The 24549-nt window shown below is 38.6% G+C and overlaps 1 protein-coding gene across 2 annotated transcripts; it reads right to left on the reverse strand.

Annotated features, from left to right (window-relative positions):
* Positions 1-23818, reverse strand: tmod2 (tropomodulin 2). 2 transcript variants are annotated; one of them, XM_088922427.1, is made up of 10 exons: positions 23626-23818; positions 16374-16574; positions 15747-15903; positions 6742-6864; positions 5833-5907; positions 5519-5649; positions 5230-5337; positions 4449-4592; positions 3715-3859; positions 1-2234 (listed from the first exon to the last, which is right to left on the reverse strand). In XM_088922427.1, exons 2-10 carry the CDS (start codon positions 16497-16499, stop codon positions 2203-2205), a joined length of 1041 nt encoding a protein of 346 aa, XP_088778553.1. In that variant the 5' UTR covers positions 16500-16574; positions 23626-23818; the 3' UTR covers positions 1-2202. The 2 variants fall into 2 exon arrangements, with proteins under 2 accessions (XP_088778553.1, XP_088778552.1); XM_088922426.1 differs by having other exon boundaries at positions 1-3114; positions 23626-23798.
* Positions 23819-24549: the final 731 nt, after the last annotated feature.

A 24549-nucleotide genomic window follows, 5' to 3' on the forward strand; every position in this document is an offset into this window, starting at 1 on the left:
ATATGTAAAAACATTTATTGTTGCGCATGTTTTACACAGTATAGTGCCACTGAGCTATGCAGTAAATAACAGTACATAATATTTCCTTTTCTTGAGTTCAAACCTGTAGTATTTAAGTACATTATTTGTTATTTCAGCAGTTTGTAACTTAAGACACACATCTAGTATTTTACATGAGAATAACATTGCTGTGGGAAGGTACTTAAGTTTAAAAGGAACATCTACAGTACACACCAAAAGGTCATAGAATATTCACAGAGCAGGAGAGTTTTGCACAGATTTAATAATTTCCTTCTTTTCGTTAAAATAATGCTTTCAATAACATTTTTATCATACTATTACTGCACACACTCTATGTAAGTTCTTGTATAACTTGGCTAACTGCTTCAGAAAATAAGTTTATTCTTTTCAAGGCCACTGTGCAATTATAAACCAGAATTCAATTTCTAAAGAACTGGAGGTGGTTTAAATGACTGTCCCAAATACAGGTCATTACATATCAGAGCTATCTTTCCACACATATTATACAAACATCACATGGAAAAGTACCAACGGAGAATTGGCCAAGCCTTCACATTTAAAGCATGCAAATATTCCCTGCATAAATCCAGTCAATTTATAGCTAACAGCATGCTGCTATTCTTATGTACTCTACAATATTTCACTGCTGGAGTTCTATATAATGGGTTACTCGGTACCAGAGTGGAAAATTATATTGACTTTGTTTAAGGTGATACTGTACACATTTACTATTGGACTTGGACATATCCCCATGTATCTTCAAATGGCTTTTAATAAAATGGATTGAGGTTAAAAAAACTTTCCTTTTTTGTTTTTAATCTATAACTCAGCAATCTGAAATGCATCAAATAAAGCAATGCAAACTGAATATCATTAATAGCTGTCTTTGGCATATTATCTGAAAAATTATGACTTTTAACAGTATATTAGAAAATCACAAGTACGGTAAAAGATTAAGAATCAAGTTTCATACTAAAAGGGTGTTGAAACAGTGGGGGTTTTGAAGTCCATCAGTAGGCTGTTTTGCAAGTTCCCTTTTCTCACAGAAGAAAAAACTCAGTTAGAGCAAAATAAAAACATTTACCACATCGATGGTGTATCTAAAACATTTTTGGTAAAGAAACCCAATGCTTTCACTCTATGCAATGGTGCTCAGATGGATATTACATGTGATGTATTACCTACCACTACCAATAAACTTGAAATTGGAGTAAGAGAATGAAACCACATAAATGTACCATGCTTAAGCTAACAGATGATAATCAGTATGCTTCGTCCCTGTGCTGCTGACATACACGTTTACAAAGTGTTATGCTTGCAAGGTCCCATTCAGCTCCCTTTTTATCATCAGCTCCATGCTTCAGAGAGTTGAAAGAAGTCATGGACTGTCAACTGCCCTGATGAAGTGTGTGTGTGGGGGGGGTGTAAAAACATACAGTGTGGCTCCATGCAAACCCTCCTTTGCCTGTGACTCCAAACAGTAAACAGCCTCCAGTCTGTGCCCATTCTTACTGCTGATAATGACAAACTTCAAAGTCATAATAAGCAAATCAATACAACACTACCTTAAGGTCTTTAAAGGTCTAGCTGCATACCAAAAGCCTTGCACATGAATACAGGTTGAACCTTTAAGTATCATACACTTAAAAAAGGGAGTGTCCACTTAAGATATGGAATGATGCACCTTAATTACATTATATAAAAACAAATACAGAAAAAAATCCCTATGCAATGTAACATACAAAATGAGTTTTAACAATAACAAGGTAATGGTTAAGAACACCCCAAGGAGTCTGACCAGTCTAAACCGCCACCTGGTGCTTCTCCTCAAGCAAGGATTTTAGAATATTTCTACAATGTTTTCAATACCTAGAAAAAAAGTTGTGCAAAATTCCAAATCACTACTCATTATAATTCCTAGCATTTTATTTTATAAGCACAGTTTAAAAAGGTGGGTGCTATTCGAGACGTGTTATGAAAGAAAAAAAATACTTAAACAATTTACTAGACTAAAAATAACTGCTGTATTATAGGAGAGGGCTATTCCAGTCATTTCCCTTCAACCCAGACAGGTGTTCTCTGAGGATGCCTTGCCCCGGAGGTTTGGCACAAGACTTTGCAGTAGAGCTGTAATAATTCCACAAGATGCAATGTGGCATTTGGCAGGCGAACAATCCACGTTTAGACATCTCCCTCCACTCGCCTTCTGCGAACTAAACAAAAGAGCTAGAGGTTAACACATAAGAAACTTGAATGCTTTATCATTTAAGATAAATAAGCTCCTCTTACAAACATTTCATCAGTGTATGCTTCAATGATCCATATTAAATTTTTTTCTGAATCAAGTACAAAACATGAAAGTCTTCAAAAAGCTGTCACTTTAAAAAAAAATTCTATTAATAGGTGGGTTAATGACTAGATTTGACACTGAAATTAATCTATCCAAGACTAGTCTGAATGCCAAGTAGCACTAGTTTATTGCTTTAGGATCACCTAACATATGCCTGTGGTCTGAAACTAATAGGATACTCATAAACAACTGTTTTTAAACCCACTCTTACGAAACAGTGATTTTGCATGAACTGAGAAGTTTGAAACATTCTGAGGTTTGAAGTCAGGCTGCACACAACTTCCCATCTGAAATACTATAAGAAATGGCTAATATCTGAAAGGTTGCAGTTATAGCATATAAATAAGAACATCAACAAGAACTACTGTCACACTGCACACAGTATTGTAGAACTACTTCAAGAACAAGAGCAACATGCTGGTTTATCAATGGGTTAGAAGAGTTCTCTACAGACTCTAGCCACTGTGCATTCCTGTGAACACATCGCATGCTGTTAGACAGCACACTCAAAAAGCAAACCTGTTGCTTATTAGACATGTAAGAAACATACTCAGAGAGAATTGAAAAGGAACTTAGACCTTACAGATAAACTGTCATTTTTGGCAGCTTTACACACAACCCTGGATGGCAGGCTTAAGGCCAGGTGTGGGTTGTGCAGACTCACAGCTGGACAGGTGGGAGGGAGTCTGTACAATGACATAGCCTCTCACTCCAGAGCACTTTAGGGGTGAAAAGCTGAACAGCTTGGTTGAAGGAAACAAAGAAATATTTCAAAACACAAAAACATGAATGGAAAAAAGAAAAGAATAAAAGACCAAAAGCACAAGGAATAGAGAACAAAAAAGCACAAGAGAGTACAGCATTTTTCATCATTTACATCACAAAAATTCAATTCTAATTCAACAGAACCTTCATGGATAAATGATGCTCATCTAAGAATAAGGACACATGTAAAGATGGTCACATGATTACTACTAAGTAAAAGAATGTCTGTACCAAAGAAAATCACAGATAACTCTGTTTCAACTCACATTTCACATATTTTGAAACAATCTATTTTTCTGTCTGTGAAGAGACCATTGATTGCCACGTCTCTGACCTTTAGACCCAAAGTGTTTATTTAACAAACATGTAAACAGACTTACACCTAATACAAGAGATGCCTTCTAGATCTAAGAAGATTTCTGTAGTATAGAAGTCTTTGATTTATTCTTCAGGATAACAAAACTATGTTAAGTATGCACAACTTTTAAAGTAATCCTTTTCATATAAAAATACTTTTTAAAACCGATTAGAACAAGACACTGCCCAGCCAGCTGTAAAGCATGGGTCACTGTTCTCACCTAGGTCATTGTTCTTTGTGATTGCTGCTGCAGCTCTGGCCCTAGGCCCCTGCTGTGTGAAGTGGTATCCAAACTTCAGGATACTCGTGTTGTCTTCCAGCATCTTGGCTATTTCCATTTCCACTGTGGCACCCAGCTGCTGCCTCTGTTTTATCAATTGACAGAGAAAGAAAGAGATCATTCATCTCTGCTGCAGTTTTGAGGTGGAAGCCAACTCCGGAACTTTGAAAACGATTGTTACTGAACATGTGAAACAAAAAAAACTTAGAAACGGAGTTCAGAAGTTTAAGTTCAAATTTAGTAGATTTGTCTCAGGTCAATGATAAAGACAGTTGTTTGTATTCTACCACTAACGTTAGTTGACGCACTATAACTTAACTCCCAATTGAAAAGACGAATGTAAGAGGAGGAACCACTGACATAAATATTAATTACATTTAATACATGAGGGAGTTTCAAATACAGCATGAAAATACAAATGTGGACTTTATAATAGAAAGGCATGAAAAACAAGTAATTAAACAAAACAGAATTCATTTTATTTTTAGTGGACACAATTCACATGAAAAATAAATTTGAAAAAAGATGTTTAAATTGCTTTAATTCCACCCTTGATAGACACCACTCTCAAAGAGTCCAGATGAACTGCTGTAGTTTTAAGATCTGTAACTAGGGGCTTAAGTTTGTTCTTATCTAAAGATTGAGAGCTGTGCATACACTGGGTTTATTCTTACCTGATTATCAATCTTTATTTCTGTCAATGTGTCATTGTCCCTTAAGGCACCTACTAGAGCCTGAATTCCAGTCCCAGTGATGAAATTGGATTCCAGGTTCAGAGCTTTCAGTGTCTTGTTTTCTCTTAACATATCTGCAAATGCCTTGGAGAGATTGTAAAAAGAGATTCAGTACAGCCACATATGAGAAGTGGCTAGTCAGTACAATGTGCTCATTTGTTTCCATTTCTCTATATAAACAGTATTGTTGCATTGGGAACAGTCTCCCCAAGTATGAAATTCCTTTCATTTTCTTTAAAAATTAAAACACAAAGAATTGTTTTAAAAACATTTGTAACAAGATCTGAAACAATTATGTTTGTTTAAACAGGGAATAAACACATACATCAACACTTACGTCCTGTGTAATATATGCATAAAACAATTCAATTCTGTACCTGGAAAATGTCAAAACATAAACGAACTCTTCTGACCGTTACTAATTGTTATGAACTACTATTGCTACCATTATATCTTTCATATCAAAGCGTACTGTAAGTGCAAAAAAATAGAAAGCACCACAACAGTAACATAATTTTGGTAAAAAACAAGACAGAGAGATGGAAAACAAGAAAACCCAATAGAAATTAACTTGGTCCTGAGCATACATAACTCCTGCTAAGTACAAGGAGCTCTTTTGTATCCAGAGAATTCAGTTTCACCCACTTTGCAGGTCAAGGTAAATATAAACGGCATTCCAGAAAGAATCCCTGCTAAACCGCTTCTCTGAAAAGACACTTACAACAGCTATCGGGTCGTTGCTTCTCGTCGCTGCCAGGCTGAACTTCTTCACACACGTGTTCTTCTCCATGGTCTTTGCGAAATCCTTCAGCGTTGGGATGGGAATATTCTGAAAGCGTGCGGACACAACATTTCAGTCCCAGTTTTCACATTCGGAAATGGCAGATTTTATGCTTCCCTCAACAACACGAAACTCCCCAAAACTAAATGGAAGCCATCAACGTTGACATTCAGTTTTCCTTCCGGATTTAAATACAATCAGGCATTTGTAGAGAGAGAGAGAGGCATACCTTGATGTTGTTCAGATTCACCTCTGACAGAGTTGGATCATTGGATTTTATCCTCTGCAAGGTCTCTTCAACGTTGGTAGGATTAGGTGGTTCGTCAAAGACAGGTTTGACTTTTTCGCCTTTAATGACGTCTATAAAACAGTCAACAAAGGCTCAGCTGCATGTTCACAAGGCTTTAGTGCAATAAATCTAAACCACTGTTTGTACATTTTTAGAACCAGAACAGTAAAGCCCTGTAGCCAAAAATTAAATTCCATTACTGTAGTTAAATGGAACCCATTTCTCACAAGTATGATGTTAAAACTTTTACTTACTGTTGTAGCCTTCTGTACTGCTACTTCCATCATAGCTTTGAGTGCTTGTCACCAGTGTATGCACTCCAAGAATAGCTTAAAAACAATCAATCAAAATAAAACGGCTGTGTGATTAACAATTTCCAAACTTATTCTCAAAATCTTAAACCACCCCGGTCTGTCTGGTGACCTGAACACTGACCCCAGTTTTCAGATGTGCAAGCTGGCAGACATCTCTATGGTAACTACAGCAACCGAGAATTGCAGTGATTGCCTGCAGATTTCTTTTCACTAGACGTAACTAGACTGGTAATAAATATTTTAAAGCATTAACTAACAATTTCAATATTTCATGCTTTAAGTTTGATATACTGTATATTCTATAAAAACATTATGAGACATAAAAACACAATAAAGATACAATTGCTTTAAAAGTGTTTTCCTTGGATTTTTTTTTGCAAATAAAAGCTTGCATGCTTCAACATTTCTGTAAATTTTCTAGGTTAAGTTTCTTGCTATGAACCTTGAAATGTTATAAGCTTTGAATTATGGGAGACGAGAAATAATTTATTTCTAAAGTGAGCTATTAGGAGAGAGGAAACACTTACATGGAGTGAAGCAGGATCCACACTATAGCTACTGGCTTGGACTGAATGGCCTTTGTGTTTTTTGGTAAATGGGGAATAAATTGCAGCAAAGACACAGCTACATTGTAGTGTGCCAGGACAACAGACTCTATAAATAAGAGTGCAAAGTGCCTGGTTGCATTTCAAGATGTTCAATGGAATAAGACTAAATGTTGAGGCTTTTGGTGACTTTAACTCAGGATCATTCTATAAAGTTGTGTCTCTGGAGTGGTAACATCTATTAGGTTTTTGATTCCCATACAGGCCACAATGCACCAGCAGTGTTGCCCTCCTGCCCTCTTACCTGCTAGGTCACACAGTTCGGTATCAGTGGCACTAGATAGGGCTTCTTCAAGTTCCGGGTCAAGGGTCGTTACCTCCTCTTTGCGTGTTTCAATTGGCTTTTGTTTAGGTACCCATGCTTTACCTGATGTAGGCAGACAATACATCTTATTATAATATGCAACAATACATAATAATATACAAATATTTAAAGAGACACTTTCCCTTTTTGCCTCAAAAAAACATTCTAAACTGGTGACAGGTTTAGTAGGTTACTGTAATTAAATTAATTTAAAATCCAAACAATGTATTTACATAAAAAAGGATTACAGGAGAAAAGTAATCTAAAGAGGAAGTTACATTGTATACATAGACTATACCACAGCAACTGTAGCTGCAGGAACTCGATCTTAGGCAAAATGCATATAGCGTGGGTCTCAAATTCAATTCCTGGAGGGCCTAATATCTTCCGATTTTTGTTCCAACCTGATTAGTCAGTTAAACAATTACTTAATTTTCCTAATTAGACCCATGATATACATTCTTCCTAGGGTTTTAAGGTCTTTTAAAGATGACTATTATAATTACCGTTAGATTATTTTATAATTATATGTAACTAATTAGACCCAATGTGTAAGTGTTTAATGATGGAACAAGACCCAGTCGAGACCAGGCCTTCAAGGAATTCAATTTCTGTCCTCCGATGTAATGGATGAGTATTTCCTACATTTTCCTTTTGTCCTGCTTGTGCGCAAGAACAGAGAGAAACTCCACAGATGGAAAGAGAGAAAAGCATAAAATACATTAGTATCAAAAACAAAGCTTTCAAACGCACATTCAGTATAGAAACTATTTCTGGCCTACCAGCATCAGTGTAAACCATGTAAAAGCAGCCCTCATCATCACACACTCTCTGCACTGTTAAATATCTCAAGTCACAGAGTTGTTTTTAACGAGTGAATGCTTTCAGGGTATGTAAATCAAACCGGCTGTAAAATTCTGTCACGGTCATTAACTTGAAAAGGTTAGCACAGCTAATGCTGAACTAATGCTGATTTTTTCTTCTGTGGAACAAACTGTAGTAATTGGCAACTCCATAACCAGATTATGAAGCTTGTCACCTCAGTATTGTGATTTTGTTAATTCAAGCAAACCATTCTAGGCACACCGAGAGGAGGGGTATCACTATTTACAGTGCAGAAAAGAGACTGAAATTCACACTAACTAGTGAAGACAAACATGAACATTTGTAAGTGATCAACTGCCACCACCAAACACTACCTGAAATCTTTCAACACTAAAAGGAAGCTAGATAATAATAATTATTATTATTATTGCTTACACTTATATAGCGCTTTTCTGGACACTCCACTCAAAGCGCTTTACAGGTAATGGGGACTCCCCTTCACCACCACCAATGTGCAGCCCCACCTGGATGATGGGGCTGCGACGGCAGCCATAGCGCGCCAGCTCACCACACATCAGCTATCAGTGGGGAGGAGAGCAGAGTAATGAAGCCAATTTATAGACAGGGATTATTAGGAGGCCATGATTGGTAAGGGCCAATGGGAAATTTGGCCAGGATGCCGGGGTTACACCTCTACTCTTTTCGACCCTGGGATTTTAAATGACCACAGAGAGTCAGGACCTCGGTTTTACGTCTCATCCGAAGGACGGCGCCTGTTTACGGTATAGTGTCCCCGTCACTATACTGGGGCATTAGGACCCACGTGGACCACAGGGTGAGTGTCCCCTGCTGGCCCCACTAACACCTCTTCCAGCAGCAACCTTAGTTTTCCCAGGAGGTCTCCCATCCAGGTACTGACCAGGCTCACACCTGCTTAGCTTCAGTGGGCTGCCAGTTGTGAGTTGCAGGGTGATATGGCTGCTGGCTAGATGTCTCCAGTAGTTTCCAGAAAAGGAGTCCAGACCTTTCTTGGAACAGCACAACAGGCAAAAATCACAGCATCAATACTTCTGTATTTATCAAGAATTTTTGGGGGGGGGGGGGGGGAACCTGTACACTTTCTAGCTAATCATTTAATGCAAGTCTCATTCACAGCGATTAGAAAAGTCCAAGAACTGGACGACTGGTGATCAATACAAAGAACACAAATACAAAAAATACAAAAAAGAATACAGAAACTTCTGGTGATGCAGAGAATGCAGGATTTTAACTAACATTTAAACTGCACAGATAATTACGTACAGCAGCAGTTAAAGAGCTACATTTCTTCCATTATCCATTTTTTCCAGGCAATTAATTCACAAAGCCAAGGGACTAAACAGTAATGCTCGACTTAGCAACCAACACAATACATGCACAGAAGGCTGCAATATATATAGAGATTCACTCCCATATTTTGGAAACAAAAGTGCACTTTTCTAAGAAAGGAAAAGTATATGTAGTATACTGAAAAACAGACCTCAACGTACTGTCTACAAGACTCTAAAACTGAACCAGTGCATGGAGGGAGCAGGGTACTTTACAGCAACATACATAAACCTTGGAATCTCTCGGGATCTAAATGTACTTGAGAAGCAGTGCAAATGTCATTCGACCTGTTCATTCAGCACTTATAAAACCGCTCTGAACACAGGCCAGAATTTTCACACGATGACAGACTGTGGGCTTCCTCAGTGTTTGAGCTCGTAAAGGCACTTGATAAGGAGTGCAGGCCAAGTTCTCTGGTTCAAATGTTCTGGGTTCAAGTAATGTCACCAGATGACTGTGACCCAAAATTCTCCAAGCTGCAGCATACAATTGCCTGAGTGCCACCGAATGGGCCAAATCTCTCAGGTACATTTTCTCTTCAAGTCCCAGAACACCTGCAGACACAATGCATCTCAGCACAGCCTGAAACATGGTAAAAGAAAGCCCGGTGGGTCAGTACAGTCTGACTACACTCATTCTCCTACTGTGCTTCAGGGGTTTTATAGCTTTGACCCAAGACATGAACACACTCAACTGGTGATTGCAGGTTAGAACGGCATATAGCAAAATAACTGTGGGAAAAATGGCATTTTTTATCATTTTTTCACAATTCTTTGCAAAAGTTAGCCTCCTAAAAATTGATAAACCATAGCGCATTGGCAAATAAGCCCCAAAAAAGGATTCTTAGAAATGTAAAACTGGATGTTACTAAATTGAAAGCACGTGCAAAAAAAGAAAGTTAAGAGTTGCTATTCTCCATGCTCATCCATTATTTCACACTCTCAGCAGTGCTTTGTCGACTAACTTCTCTGGCATGCAGTAACGCCATCCCACTCCTCTCCTGCCAACTCTCTCCCCTCCAGGCTGAGGAGCTCCATTCCTGACGTACACAATGTAGCACTGAGGAACATATTACCTCACTTTCCCAAAACAAATGTCCCGCTAACCAGGATATGCAAACTTATCACACAACATCAAGTTTCCTCTGTGTACACATTTTGTGAAAATCACTGCCTCGTATCAAAACAAGTATGTGCTTTCCCCGGAGAGTGCTTCCACAGAGAAGGAAACTTCCTCTATTATTTCTCAAAAACAGTACAGCCTGACAAAAACCCCAATCACTCATGACGGGTGCTAAAAACCGCTCTCATATTAATAAAAGAAATCTTTTTGAGCTCTACCTTCAACAAATGGGTTCGTATTACCTCAGGATACTATTACAATATAATATTTCTGAAAAAATGTATTAATTAGTAATTACAAGCCATTCAACATAGGCAGGCTGTATAAAGTCTCCACAAAAAAAGATTTTTTTTTTTGACCTAGTATTTATTAAATGTAAATACTAATTTAATTTAATTTTTGTGACAAAACACAATCTAGGCATTTAACTGATTAAAGTCTTTAAATAAGACAAAACTTCATCCCACCTGCCAACTGAAAATTCCAAAATCTTGTTTGGTCTGTTTTTGGCATTTGATAGTCTGGATCTATGGGTATTAAACCAAACGGGATGTAGAGTCTACAGAGAGCACAGAGTGAACTTCAATACAATTTAGCTTTGTGCTCTTAAAGCTCTTAGCCTGTACATAGTGCACCACATTTCAGGACCACTCCCAGATCTCATGCTGTTGACAACAGAGGGTGTTGCCACATTCTGCAGCTGATTACAGACCATCAGATAACATAATAACATAAATGCCCTTTGCCAGATTTAGTAAGGTGTTTTTTTACCCTTGGACTCTAACCAATCAACTCTAAATCACAGATCTGTCCTTAAAAATGTTTAATATCATTTCTATTGTTTTATAAAAAAAATTGTGTACAGCAGATAAAGTACAAAAAACTCATTGTGGCATAATATGATGGTTTAGTTTGTCACCCTGGGATCCTACTGTGAATGAAAATAAATGTTTGGAGTGTAAATATAAAAAGGTTAGTGGGTTTCCCCAGTAACCATACAAGAGTAACTATACTAGGGAGAGCATCCTGCCAGCCAAACCACCATGAGGCCTGAATGACATGCCTCAGCGACCAACTGCTGTTCTACAGTACAATGCATTGAAGCACTGAAGATATTCAAGATCAGCGTCAACTCGTACAACCGTAGATAGACAGTTTCCTTACAGAAACTCCACCTACTGCAAACCCCTTACAGTCTCATCCCTGAATAGCTCAAATAAAAGATTAAACAGTATTGTGCTGTCCAGCCAGGACTTTTCCAAGTGACCACACTCATTAAACGTGTTAAAAGTTTATTAAAAGGGGGCCAGATGAGAGATTAAAAGGACTTTAAAGATGTATCCTTCGCCCCCACCCAATTATCTATAGCCATACTTTCTGTTTTGAATGCTTATGATCAAAGTGTGAAAATGAAAGAAAGGTGAAGTAAAACCCTTACTGCTTAGCAAAAGGGGGGGGGGGGTTCTCAATTCAATTCCAAGAGAACAGGACATCAGAAAGAGTAAATGGCCGTAGCAGTGCTTCCAAAGCAACGCAGTAACTGTCTGTTCTACATAAGTTTGAAGGGAGCTTTGTAAAAGCAAAGAGTATTGCTAAGAAAAAATATAATTGTGCAGCTGAGCCAGTAATTCCATATCACAGCAGCAGCAGCAAAACTTGGCGAGCATATTAAAAGACACTCTCCCACCCCCTCCTCCCCCACAGCAGTCCCCTACACTTTAATGAGGCAGAGTCACTAAGGGACCTTGCACTTCCCGACAGCCTCCAAACCAGCAATCAGAAGGTAATTAGTAGTTTTCCTGTTTTTTGTAAAGTATTGTACATGCATTGCAAGAACCCAACAAAGCAATTTGATGCACAGCACAATGTTTCATGTACTGAATGCACACATATTTTGCCATGTAGCACAAGCAGTGGTAAAAAGTTTGACAGAGACTTTCATGATGTATCATAAAAGGACACAACAAAATCATTGGGATTTATATTGTACGAGCCCTAAGCAGGCATGAAGTTAATGATCAGAGTCAGGAAAGTGTCTAGACAGCAGTAATAAATTTCCAGTCTTGGGAAATCAAAGAAATGATCACTTATAAAGCCAACTCTTCTCAGCTAAAGATCTGAAGATTACTAAAACAACAGGGTACAGATTATCAGGCACTGCAGTTATCCCACTTCTGAGGTAAAAATCGCAGGAGACGTACAACACCAGCATTCAACAGAAAAGCTTTTCATACATTTTGATCAGAACTGAAAAAAAGAAGAGAGTACTATACTATATCTTTGAACTCCATGCAATACCAACTAAAGGCAAATGAACCAGAGTGTCACTAAAAACACCAATTTAATACATAAATCTGCCATGTTGATGTTGCTCCTTTGGTCAACAACACATAAGATAGTAAGAGAGCCTAATATTTCCCTTTCAAATGCCAGACCTGTTCCAGTAAAGTCCACTTCATTTTGCAGCAAAATAAGTTCAACACTGTTTAATGGACATAAGATGCAGATTAAGGTCAGGTCGTATTGAAGAGTGTCCTCTTAAGCAAATCTATGTAATGCAGCAACACGACAGCCTGCATTACTCCGCATTCAAATGAACGCGAACATCAAAAACCACCATTGCTGACAAGTAAGTGATAATCTCAAAAACCCTTGTGTTTATCTAAAGAAGCTTAGCGTCCATTTAAAAACATGCCTCTTAAAGATTTTTTATACATGTTTCACTGATCCTGCTTGTGGAAGACACTGCAGTTTAATACACTATACTCAGGAGCAAAAGCATGCCGTGGCGCCTTTTAGCTCTGCGTCATTCACTGCTGACAAGCATAATTTCAGTAGTGAACTGCCCAGTCAAATATGGAACCTTGCATTCCTAATAATTCATGACTGTGGTCTAAAAGCAAGATGTACTACAAAGCATGGCCTTTCTGTAAGATGAAGAGCACAGAAAACAGGAAAAACATTTTTACAAATACAGGCACAAACTATCAACTATAGTGTACCTGAGTTTGTACTGTACCTGCGTGAAAGAGAAAGACAACAAGACTTTACGATTACAATTCATTAAATATCTGACATCTGTATGGCTTAAGTCAGTAAATGAAATGCATTTCCTTTTTTCAACAACAGTAGAGATACTGTACATATAAAAATACATATCAAAACAAGACATGAGAAAAGGCCATACTATGCAACAATGTATGACTTATTTCAAGCAGCAATTAAAAACAAAAACTAATGATTTAGTCATATAAACACATTTGTGAAGGCTAAGGACACTGCTCATTGTAGGAATTAAAGTCTTCAAGCAGAAACATTTAATTGAGGAAGAAGATATATATCCATCTCTTAATGTGCACATTAAGACCAAGAATCCATCAAAGTTTTAAGTTCTGTTTTTGTCTTTCTAGGACTATTTAATACATCTTCTATTTGCATCACAGAGAATGAATACTAATGGTTTTGGAATTTGGCTAAACTCCAGGCTTAACAAAAAAAAAGTGTTCCTTAACTTACAGATTTCAAATCACCTTTTAAAACAACCAAGAGCCTTGCCTTTGGAAACTCGAGGAAACTCTCATAAAAGACGAATTAGTACTAATTAGTACTAAGGTTACAGCATACATCTTTGAGGGAACTGTTTTTGTTACTTTCAGCACTGAATAATAGTTTATTTTTAACTTTGCTAACTCAATTGGTGAGCTACATTCCACCCTTAAATACAATTCCCTCTACATTCCAAGACAAAAACAGGAGTGCCTTTCTAACAGCAATTCATTTTCAATGCAGGATTTAAGTCAAGTCTATTTCCACTCATCCTATTTCAGCAATGTTTTTCTATTCAGTATATCATTCCAGAAAGCTCATGTAAGTGCTTTAATTTATTTTCCACATGCCTATTTTAACAGATCTATCACAACACTGAAATGTTTGACCCTTTATCATTATGCACTCATATTTCTGCACAATGTATTAATTCTTTCATCTCTACAAAATCCTAAACACAATTATTCCCGTACCATGAAATGAGCTACACACATAACCTGCATGTCAGAAAACAGACAGAAGAGGATTAATTGATTCACAAGATAACATGAAAATATAAAAAAACAATATTGTAAACATTAAGACAGCAGAGAAAAATTGAATCTTCCACTTGTCATGTTAAGAAAATGTGCATTATACGGTTTTTGCTGGGGTGTTACTGACAGGAATACACCATGTATTATACCACCTGAATCAGCTCACACCATTTTAGTGCATGATGATGCAATGCGCATCGTCAACATGCAGTATGAAGTCTCAGACCTTATAATGAACTCTAACCTGACCCCACCCCACAAGCCACATTACTCTTTCTACTCACCAGAGGCAAAACTGCTCTACAAAAGCCCTGCTGATGTTGTAATCAGGAAACCCAACCCCTGATCAGAGCCACGTCTCTATCTGTGCCAACAGGCAAAAGACACTTTTACTGTGACACCGCACAGCAGACATGGGATTCACATACCCTTTGATTAGAAGACAAAAGAACAGGAGGGCTGAGAACTGTAATTTGCATAATGCAAGATACCTTTAGCAATAAGAGCTGTTGTTAAACTGCTGGGTTTGAAATTACTGGGAACCTAAACATGAGTAGAAATTACAGGGGTAAAAGGAGAATAGAAGGTACTTCTTTACAGAAAAGGAATTTGTAAGTCTAGAGCAAGCTTCACAGCCGTGTTTGTTGAAGACAATACACTGGATTCTTTCAAGAAACATCTGGGTGAGATCTTCAGACTGAATGCCCTCATCGTGTCTGTAACCTTGCTTATGTTCCAATGCTGCACCTGCAGTTTTTATTTTCTTTAATTACACATGAAAATCTAAGACAATCAGATCAATTAAAAATAGTCAAGCAGACACTCATGTGAAAAGGTAGATTTTCTAAGATGCTACATGTGTAATACGAAGGCTTAAAATTCCATTATTAGCCTCTGTAATCCTGGTTTAACCTGTCTGTGAAAGCTGACAGGGAATACACTAGTGCTTTCAGAGTGTCCCCAGAATTTCAGCTCATGCACTGTTTTATACTGCTCCTTTCTTACAAATATGTAAGAAAAGGAAAACTACATATATTATTAAATTTTACAAAACAGATTAATTAGATTATAAATTGTACTTAGTAAAATTTCATTATTTGATAAATGATTTCATCATTTTAAAATCCATGAACCACTCGCATACCAGATTTAAGAAAGATGTGAAACTGTTTTACTGCACACTCTGCTTCAGCGGGCCTATATTTATTTTTTATGCCAATGGAGAGAAGTGCCCAAGAAAATTTTAGCAGGATTTAAAATGGTGCTATTTCTAAATCGGAAAAGTGTGCTGTGCTTTCCGACAACGAAAAAGACGTCTCTCAGCAATTTTATCTAATGTTAACCCAACAAGTTTTAAAAATCTTGCATTCATCTTCCAAATCCTTTCATGTATATTCTACAGACGTTTCATAAGCTTTTTTTTAACAACTACTCAGTTTACTTCCAATATTATCTACTACTGATTATTAGCAATATTAAAAGCACAGCAGTCTGACAATAGCTGAGTGAAAGACACTTGTCCCTACAGAACCTCACTGCCCACCATACCTTTCCTCTCTCCTGTGAAAGGCACTACATCCTCTCTATCCTTATACTCCAGTGCTTCCTTCTCTAGGTAGGCAAGGAGGCGTTCTCGGTTGAAGGGCCCTGTGTCTTGTTTAGTGGTCTGATCCTTCTGTCGCAATCCTGCTGGCAACAGTGCATTCTAGAGAGAAAAAAAAGGAAAAATATTCCAACTTCAATCTGCACACAGTAAATCAATCAAACACATTGCTGAGGTGGAAATTCTTAGAATCGGCAAAACCCATACTGCCAATTTACTGAATAACAGAAATCAGGCTTATAACTACAGGAGTGAGAAACAGCGGACTGAAATATATGTCAGAGACAACTTTCCAACAATCCCTCAAAAACAACTCTGAACTTCCACCTCCGTAACATTTTAATGGTTTCCCCCAGATACTACACAGCCCAGTCTTAACCCCTCACAGCTACTGACCCTTAATTACTCAGTTGTGCAATGCAAGCATCAGCAGTCCTGGCTGTCTGTCTGACTGTGCTGTGTAGTGGGATAATATGCACTGACACAGCCAGTCACTGTGCTGCTAAAATCATGCGAGAGCCCTGGTTCTCCCAGCACAGCCCTGTGAAGCATGCAGTCTGCCATGGCCTCACCTCGGGGTCCAGCTCCTCAAGGGCACTTTCCAGTTGCTTGAGCTCTTCCTCTGAGAGCTTGTTGAGGATTTCGTCCTCGTCGATCTCCTTGTACTTTTCCAAGTCCTTCTTAAATGGCAACGCCATGGCCGCTGCGTCTGTCGACTAAACAAGGTTCTGTGGCGTCTTCAGGTTCGGTGTGTCCAGCCAGGGCGATTTACACTGATCAAGCAAGCATGAACAAAAAAAATCGGAAAGGTTATGTAAGTGGAAACAAAGAGTTACATTAAGTTCTTCAGTTTCCATTCTTTTGGCTCCTTCTTCTCCATCTTTCTTTCCCTCCTCACATTGCCAATGAAACAGACTATAAACTGGAAAATGCCCCACTGAGTTCTGAGTTAACCTTTAGCCTCCATATAGCTCTGTAAAAGCCAAAGGCCCAGTTTTTGTCATTTTTCTTCCTCTGGACCACCCACTCTTGTCCAGTGGGCTTCATTTGAACCTTTCTGAATGAAGCCAGACGAGAACAACAACCTCCCAAAATGTATGCATAAAGCATGATTAACATGTCCTCTCCCCCTCCGATTCAAACTGCATGCCCATGAGCTGCCTGAATAAAGAAAGCTTTGTTAATCTTCATATTATGTGGCCTATTACTGCCCATTTTGAATGTGCTGTACATGGGGGGCATCTGTGCTACTGTGCACCAAATCTCATTTCTGATTTTCAGCAGCAGCCTTGAGACACATCATTACAAAGGGCTGACACCTCAGAAGCAAAAGGAGGCACAAAAACTCTAATTCCTTCAATGTGCATTCTGATCATTAACACCATAAAAGGAAAACCAAATTATTGTACAGTATATGTGAAAACGATAAAAACAAATTGTTTACGTAAGTTGTTTGTTATAATGTGCATGCACTTCATCAATGTCCTCTCCCACTAACCACAGTTTACACAATTACCTCGTTATTCCAGAGTTCCAGCGTGCAACAGATGTTAACTATTCTCTGAACAAAGCAGACTTTCTCATTTAACCCTTGAAATGGTACAGCACTGGCCCGCAACAGGACTCAATGTAGCTTTCTGGTTTCACTAATTCTGAAATTATTTTAGTTCTTCAAATTGATCTTTTCTGATTACTGTATTTTAACATAAGGTTAAAGAAAGGATTAAAGACATTAAAGCATGGGGAAACCAGAACTATTCGGTGAATAAAAGTCATGACCACTGGAACACTAAATGCTATAATTGTGGAACATCGGTATACACAACAAAACACCAGGTATAATGAATGCATATGACTCAATGGAGAGTTACTGGGTAAAGTGAAATACTGTACAGTAGTTGGTATGCTAATACAGTGAAACAGCTATATGTGCTGTACTGAAAGAGATGTCATAGTTCTGGGTACCTTTTTGAAAAGGACATTTAGTTACTTGCTTTGCAAGCATAGCCTTAGAAATTCACATTACTGAATGGCAAATTATTTCAGTACACATATATCCATTTTAAACCAATGCAGACAGAATCCTGATAAAAAAGGGGAATTCCTTATGATGCTGGATGGAATACAAATCAGTGCTCTAAGCAGGAGCATTCCTGACATTCAAGTCCTGTCATTCGATTTTCCCTGTGCTGATCAAAACCAGTGGCTTGCTGCCAATATAACATAGAACCTGAATGCAGAACACCTATAGCCTATAGATCAAAATGTCAGAAATGCTGCGTAGTCTGGAGATATTGAAACAAGTGGATCTGTAAAACCATCACGTAAAGAAACTGTATTTTAGTGTAGCATTAAAAAAGGTAGAGCTCAAGCACAAAACACACCATAACTTGCACCTTTGAAAAATAAAAGACCCATTTTATCAATCCCTTTGATTTACTTGCATCACAGAACCGAACCAGGTTTTCCACTGCAGAAACGCCTGCCCTCTTCCGCAGGACACAGCGCTGAGGATGGCTTGTGCATACCAGCTCTCCTGTCCCGAGAGCTAGAGAGCAGATCTCCCCATCCTCCTCTTACACTTCCCCACTAAATCACAACCATCTGGTTCGAATATTTGTGTGGGATCTCGGTGTGAGATTGCTAATGAAAAACAAAACACCACTCAAGAATTTGAACGCTGAACTGAAACAGCTGTCCTAAAAAACAAAACAAATTTGCAGATAAATGTAAATGGGGTGTCTTAAAATGTATTATTACTAAACAACTACTTTGTTTAGTTACAACCTATACCTGTAAGAATCTATGGAAAATACCAAATGCTATGTAATATTGTCCTCTCCCCCATAGCTTAGGGCTTCTTAAGCTTACATGTAAGACTGTAATCAGTCCTGTTGTGCAGCTTTCTGGAGAACCATAAAATATGTAAAACGGAATATGATAAAAGCTTCTGAGTAGCTTGTGACTGTACATTCAGGCCAGACATTGAAAGGGAAAAAGAAAATGTTCCACTCTCTGACATAATAATAACCTCTTGCTTGAATACTACTACCATTGTAGAAGCAAGTTCAATTCAAGTCTTATTTTAAAATATATAAAAATGATTAAATGAAGTAAAATGATGCCATCCAAGACTTATCCAGAGTTGATCATGCTAAATTTTTGAGATTGGGCATATTCTGAGTTTGAGTAAACTTTCAAATGGTGCTCTTACTCCATTACAATAGTTAAACCCTCTGATTTTTTCAGGGGAGCTTTTATTTTCCATTAGGTTTACATTCTCTAGCTACCTGTGACTAAATCCTTGGCCTTAAGACTGCTCATATTTTGAAACCTCTAACAATTAGCTCAGACCATTAAACTTCTCAGTAACTTGATCATGTTGACACTGGGCCAGCACAGGACCACTCTCCCCTGTAGCTGCTGCCAGAAATGGATTAGACTAATCTATTTAAATATACATAATACTCTTACAAATATCAGCATTTACCTCGTCAAAAATGCTATCTTAAATTTGTAACCATCTTTAATGATAATAACAGCTAAGGCAACATTGGTATGATCTTTAAGATTTTTTTGCAATTGTTTTAAAATATGTTTGATCAGTTTGAAGGCAAGCCACATAATACACTGCCATTGTGTGGCAGAAATCAAATCACTGGTGCACAAATATCTGGGATTCTGCACATCCAAGCTTGTCAACACTGTGCATCTCAAACACCCTTTAAACTTTCCTCACAACAATGCTAAGACTTTTTACAAACTTGAATCCCTTTGTCCTGTGTAAAAAGTTAAACTGCAAAACTGCCAACGCACAGGATTCCGTAACCCCTAACGGGCTAAGATCACTAAGCAGAGACACTACTAAACCAGCACCGAACCTGTGACAAGGTTTTTACTCTTTTTGGACCAAGTAAGTTTATTTAAAAAAAGTTAACTCTACTGCTGGTACAGTGCTGCTACAGTATGTGATCATGTGTTTAAACCCCTCAAGAAGCCTTGTTGAGTAGAACTCTTGTCAACTGTCCAGCTACACCCATGTGTGTATCTCTGTCCTTTAGGGGCCGGACAAGCTAGAAACACTACAGCCAGCCTATAGGAAACCTACAGGTCACACATTAGATTGCCATAATACACAGATGGGATTTAACTGTCTGAGTTCACTTCATAAGCAAGATAGGAACATGCACATTATCACTTCAGAGGGGATGTGAAAGGTCACTTTTTTAACCTCTTCTCTGTACCGAGGCACTCTATTTTTTTAAAAGAATTACAAAGCATCAAACAAGGATAAAAAACTTTTCTTTAACTTTTCTTTTTCTTTAATGATGCGGTAATATATCCCAATCAAAGCTCCAATAGGGGATTTGAAGCCTAACCGGAATAAATAAGACCGAGGTAGGGAAAACAGTGTTCCTCAACAGGGGACAGTGATACTAAAATGGACCAAAAGATCAAGGTGAGATGCTATGAATCATAAAACGTTATTTGGGATTTTGTTACAAAGGGTCTACAAAACCAAAAATAATGAAAACAGATAAGGGATGATCCCATATCCTTGGCTACGTCTGTCTTTAATATTTCCACCTCTCCAAGGACCTCACTTTGCCTTTCAGAACAGAGGTCCTTTAAATATTATCTTTACATACAGATTGTTACAGTTTGCCAGTTTTATTCCTTCTTTTAGTCTTTCTTCTGTTAGTGACTTGATTTTCATCACCACTTAGCGGAAAAACACTTAAAGCCTCGAAAGGAAAGAAAAGAGATTTTGAATTTATCACCGAACAATGCGGCAGATTCATCAAAGTACCGCCAAACTTTCTTTCTAGAATACCAAGAAAATACTCTACGCTCAACCACAAAGCTGAGAACTGTGATTCCCAAGCTTGTGAAGAAAAGGAATACAGCGTCAAAAAGACTGGTGGAGCTCAGCATCTGTGGTGTTTAGAAATCACTTATCTTTGTTAGTTGTGCTGAGGGTCTCTGTAAACTGTGCAGAAGAGTGTTAAGTGTCGTGAAAAGAAAAAAATATATATATTCTAGGCTTGCCTAATTTTGTTCACATTTGTATTATTTAAAGCCATTGGGATCTGCCAGCTTTAGTTTATCTGAGTTCTACTATTAATCATTTCACATGCAAGGAAATGGATTCAGCTGTTTCATACTGATTAGTCTAGGTCTTGTCCCACACAAGGTCATCAGGTCTGCTGTCTCTGACCCCATCTGTGCTGAGAGCCCTCTCAGCAAAGAATCGCAACAGTACCCCTATGACTAGATTACATCTATGGCAGTACAAAAACAAAGGAAAGTCCATGTGTTTAAAAACAGCTAAATGAATTTCACAAGGAAACATGTTAATCTCTGCCATCCTCTTTACCGAGTTCAGGCAAGAATCTAACCAGGTACAATCAAGGAAAGACTTTACCTCGCATCGGCTAAGCTGGACGATATGAGACTCAGCTTCTAACATTCCTATGTGAGAGAGAGACTATGAGCTTGTATAATGGGGATGGAATTTAAGGAGTGTATATTTATTTTAAAGCAAAACAGGGGACATGCAAAATAATAAAGGTTCTCAAGAAGCAATCTTAACCTTGAGCACACTTCCACAACTGCACAAAAGATTCTTTAGAGAAAATACCTTGAAGACTCATGTTGTGTTACATATTGTGTATGTGTTGTGTCTGTACTTTCCTGCAAAGCAATTTTCCATCTGAGACAATAAAGGAAGTAAGACCATCTCAGACAACCAGCTGCTTCACACTTTGTTGTCCTGTAGTATCGCGTTACGATTTGAAAATCCAAACTGATTTAGAAGTGTTAAAAATATTAACTTAAATTACTCCATACAGTACTTAAGAATAATGATTCTTAATGAGGGACACTAGTGGTGCAGTGTTTGCCATTCTGTCTCGCAGTGCTGGGGCCTTGGATTCAATTCCTGGGGTGCTATCTGCGTGAAGTTTGTATTTTCCGTTTACGTTTGGGTTTTCGGCCCCGGTTTCCGCCCCACGGTCCAAAGCCGTACTGTTAGAGTTATTGCCTTCTGGGAAAATGATGCCTTCATGGTGTGATGTGGGCCCTGCGGTGCTGTCTAGGGTGTATCCCTCCTTGCGCCCGTTGCTTGCCGGGATTGGCTCCGTCTCCCCTCAACCCAGTATCGGACTAAGCGGCTTGAAAATGGACCGATGGATTCTCAACTAGCTAATAACACGTTTAAAAAAACATTCAGAACGGTATTTTAACAGTTGCAGCACAGCAGTTTTAATTATATTTTAGTCTGTAGTCTTTTAAAGTCTTAAATCTTTAAACTTTTACCGTGCGTTCACGATTAACTAGGACTTTTACACCTGTCATATTCACAACTACATACCTAGGATAGCTATCATGGCATAGAACAACATATTATAGTACTGGTTTAGCCAGTTAGACACTACCGGTACATACGCGTTGCAACCTTAACCCATTTTATAAAAAACCGCACAGTCGAGAAATGTCGGTGCGCCGCGCCTGTCCAGCGCGTTATCAGCTGCAGGGCAAACAAGGTGTATGAGAAAGCATACTGGCACCAAGGCAGCAATTCTAACAGGCATGCGTGGTTTCGTTCGCCATGATCATACACTGTGCATGACTTACGAAACTATGATTTATATATACATGCACACGTAGTTTTCATCCACCCTTACGATAATATCATTAAGGGGACGGCTACAAAAAAACACTGATCGCAGCCTTTCATTGGTCGTCTACAGAGCCTTGATTGCATAAAGCTCTGTGTGGATTTCAGAGACTGCAATCTGATCACTGCCTCAACCACCCTTTCACTTCTCATCTTTAAATAATGAGAGGAGACCGCCGTAGAGGCTGTGCTCCTGCTGCGGCGGGGGAAGTCCATGTTGCGTTGTGGTGTAGCAGTAGCGTTACAACCTATAAGCGGCACATCTGGCGACTCCACGTAAATGACAAGAGCTCTCGTAAAAATAAATCGTCCAACACAAAGCGCCGCAAACTAAATGCCTAACATTAAAAGCGATGCATCCAATTCGAAGCCATCGCTTCAAGCTGGGTTGTTCTCACTTAGGCTCCTCGGATACATTTTACACAAGAAGCACACAGCGAAACAAAATGTTTTCCTGTATTGCAACTGTAGCAATAACGCTCAACAGGGGATAAGGAGAGATTCGCATTTCCGGGAAAACGTACAGTACCCCTAATTATCAGCGTGGGATATGTTATTCAACGAGAACTATTGCATTTAATGGTGAGGACGATAAGCAAACCTGTGCCCTGCAAAGTGAGCCCATTTTACAAAAGCGTTATCTCTAGCAGAGGGAGCCCCCACATAATCCCCATAACATAAACATGGTTCAACTTAATCTCGTTTACTCTTTTAATTATCCATTACTTGGGCGTAAACTCAAGTAATACACCGACCAATAGGAAACAATTCTTTCTAGCAATTCATTGCAATCTTTCCTACAGTCGGATTCAAAATGTGAAATCAGCCTCGTCCCTACACACTCAGCGGAGATGTGAGAGAAAAATGACTCAGTCCAGTACTCTCCTCCTCCCTCCCTACTGCCTCCCGCTACTTCACTTCAATCGTCTCTCTCACTGAAAACAGACCATTAAACCACTAACGGTGCCAGCCCTTTCTGTGCAATAATAATTATGTGTCGGTGTTCAAAAAGCTTATTATCCGTTCATAGCGCACAGTATCAATTAGATTACCACATTCACAGACAGCCAACACAGCAGTGTGCGTCTGATTTGGGCAGCTCTACAACCTACAGCAACTCCAAAGCCATCGCATTTGCTACTTACCCTAAGCACTGTTTCCAAACAACCACAGGCACATTAATAAAAGGTCTCTTCGAATGTAATTTCTCTTCCGTTGGTGCTAACAGACGCTTTATAACTATTATTTCCTTACTCACACCAGGGTCAGTCCTTCCACTGTTTCAACCACCAAGGGCGGTAACACAGGAAGATAGAAACTGGACGCAAGCGACGTTTCATGGGGCGGCGATTGCTGACGGCTGAGACAGCCAATAGAAGAGTCGCTGCCCGCCTCGACTCTGGTCTGCGCCAATCACGTCGCGGAACGAGAGATTCTCGCCTTAAGAGTGAGTCAGCGAGCGGTTGCAATTTGCAGAGGCTCATGGGATTTGTAGTGCTGAACGAAAATGAGCTTTTTTCTCCTGTTAGAAGTCACACCGCCTGCTGGCATTTCTGTGACAAGTTATACAGCACTTTTGGACGCAGGGTACATTCCAAAAGAATTGTGTAATGTTCTCTTTATTGTTTTAAGGGCATATCTATCGTTTCTAAAGTGTATTGATACTTTTTAAAAAAACAAATTTCTTAATTAGGTAATTTCTTCTTCAGTATCAATGTTCCTACAAATATGAACGGATAAAATCGTACCTGAACTTCATGGGTCTCGAGGTGTCTCCTTAACAGGTACGGACAGAGAAAGGGGCGGACGGTTCAGTTTTCAGGTTGGAAGAAATGAGACATCATTCATTACCATTAAATCAAATAATCCAGTTTTTTTTCCCACGCCAGTGACACTTAAATCGAAACCTGAGAAAATATTTTCAAAATTGATTCACTTTTACAAAATCCTTATTTTGACATATATTGTCTTACTTCAAATTGCTAAGGGAAAAGCACTCGTTTAGAAAAATCCATACAGAAAAAAACCTCACAAAGTCCGATTTATTCTCAATTACTTTATTTTTTATT

The sequence above is a fragment of the Atractosteus spatula genome, chromosome 7 (genome assembly GCF_055471065.1).
Source record: "Atractosteus spatula isolate fAtrSpa1 chromosome 7, fAtrSpa1.hap1, whole genome shotgun sequence".
Lineage (NCBI taxonomy): Eukaryota > Metazoa > Chordata > Actinopteri > Semionotiformes > Lepisosteidae > Atractosteus > Atractosteus spatula.

What these genes read in the sequence shown, in the direction of transcription:
- tmod2 (XM_088922426.1), bottom strand. Translation starts at nt 16,499, where the DNA reads ATGGCGTTGCCATTTAAGAAGGACTTGGAAAAGTACAAGGAGATCGAC. An exon ending in TTGAGGAGCTGGACCCCGAG is followed by an intron (nt 15,904 to 16,373) that starts GTGAGGCCATGG and finishes TTTTCTCTCTAG; the next exon opens with AATGCACTGTTGCCAGCAGG. An exon ending in TTTCACAGGAGAGAGGAAAG is followed by an intron (nt 6,865 to 15,746) that starts GTATGGTGGGCA and finishes TGCCTACATCAG; the next exon opens with GTAAAGCATGGGTACCTAAA.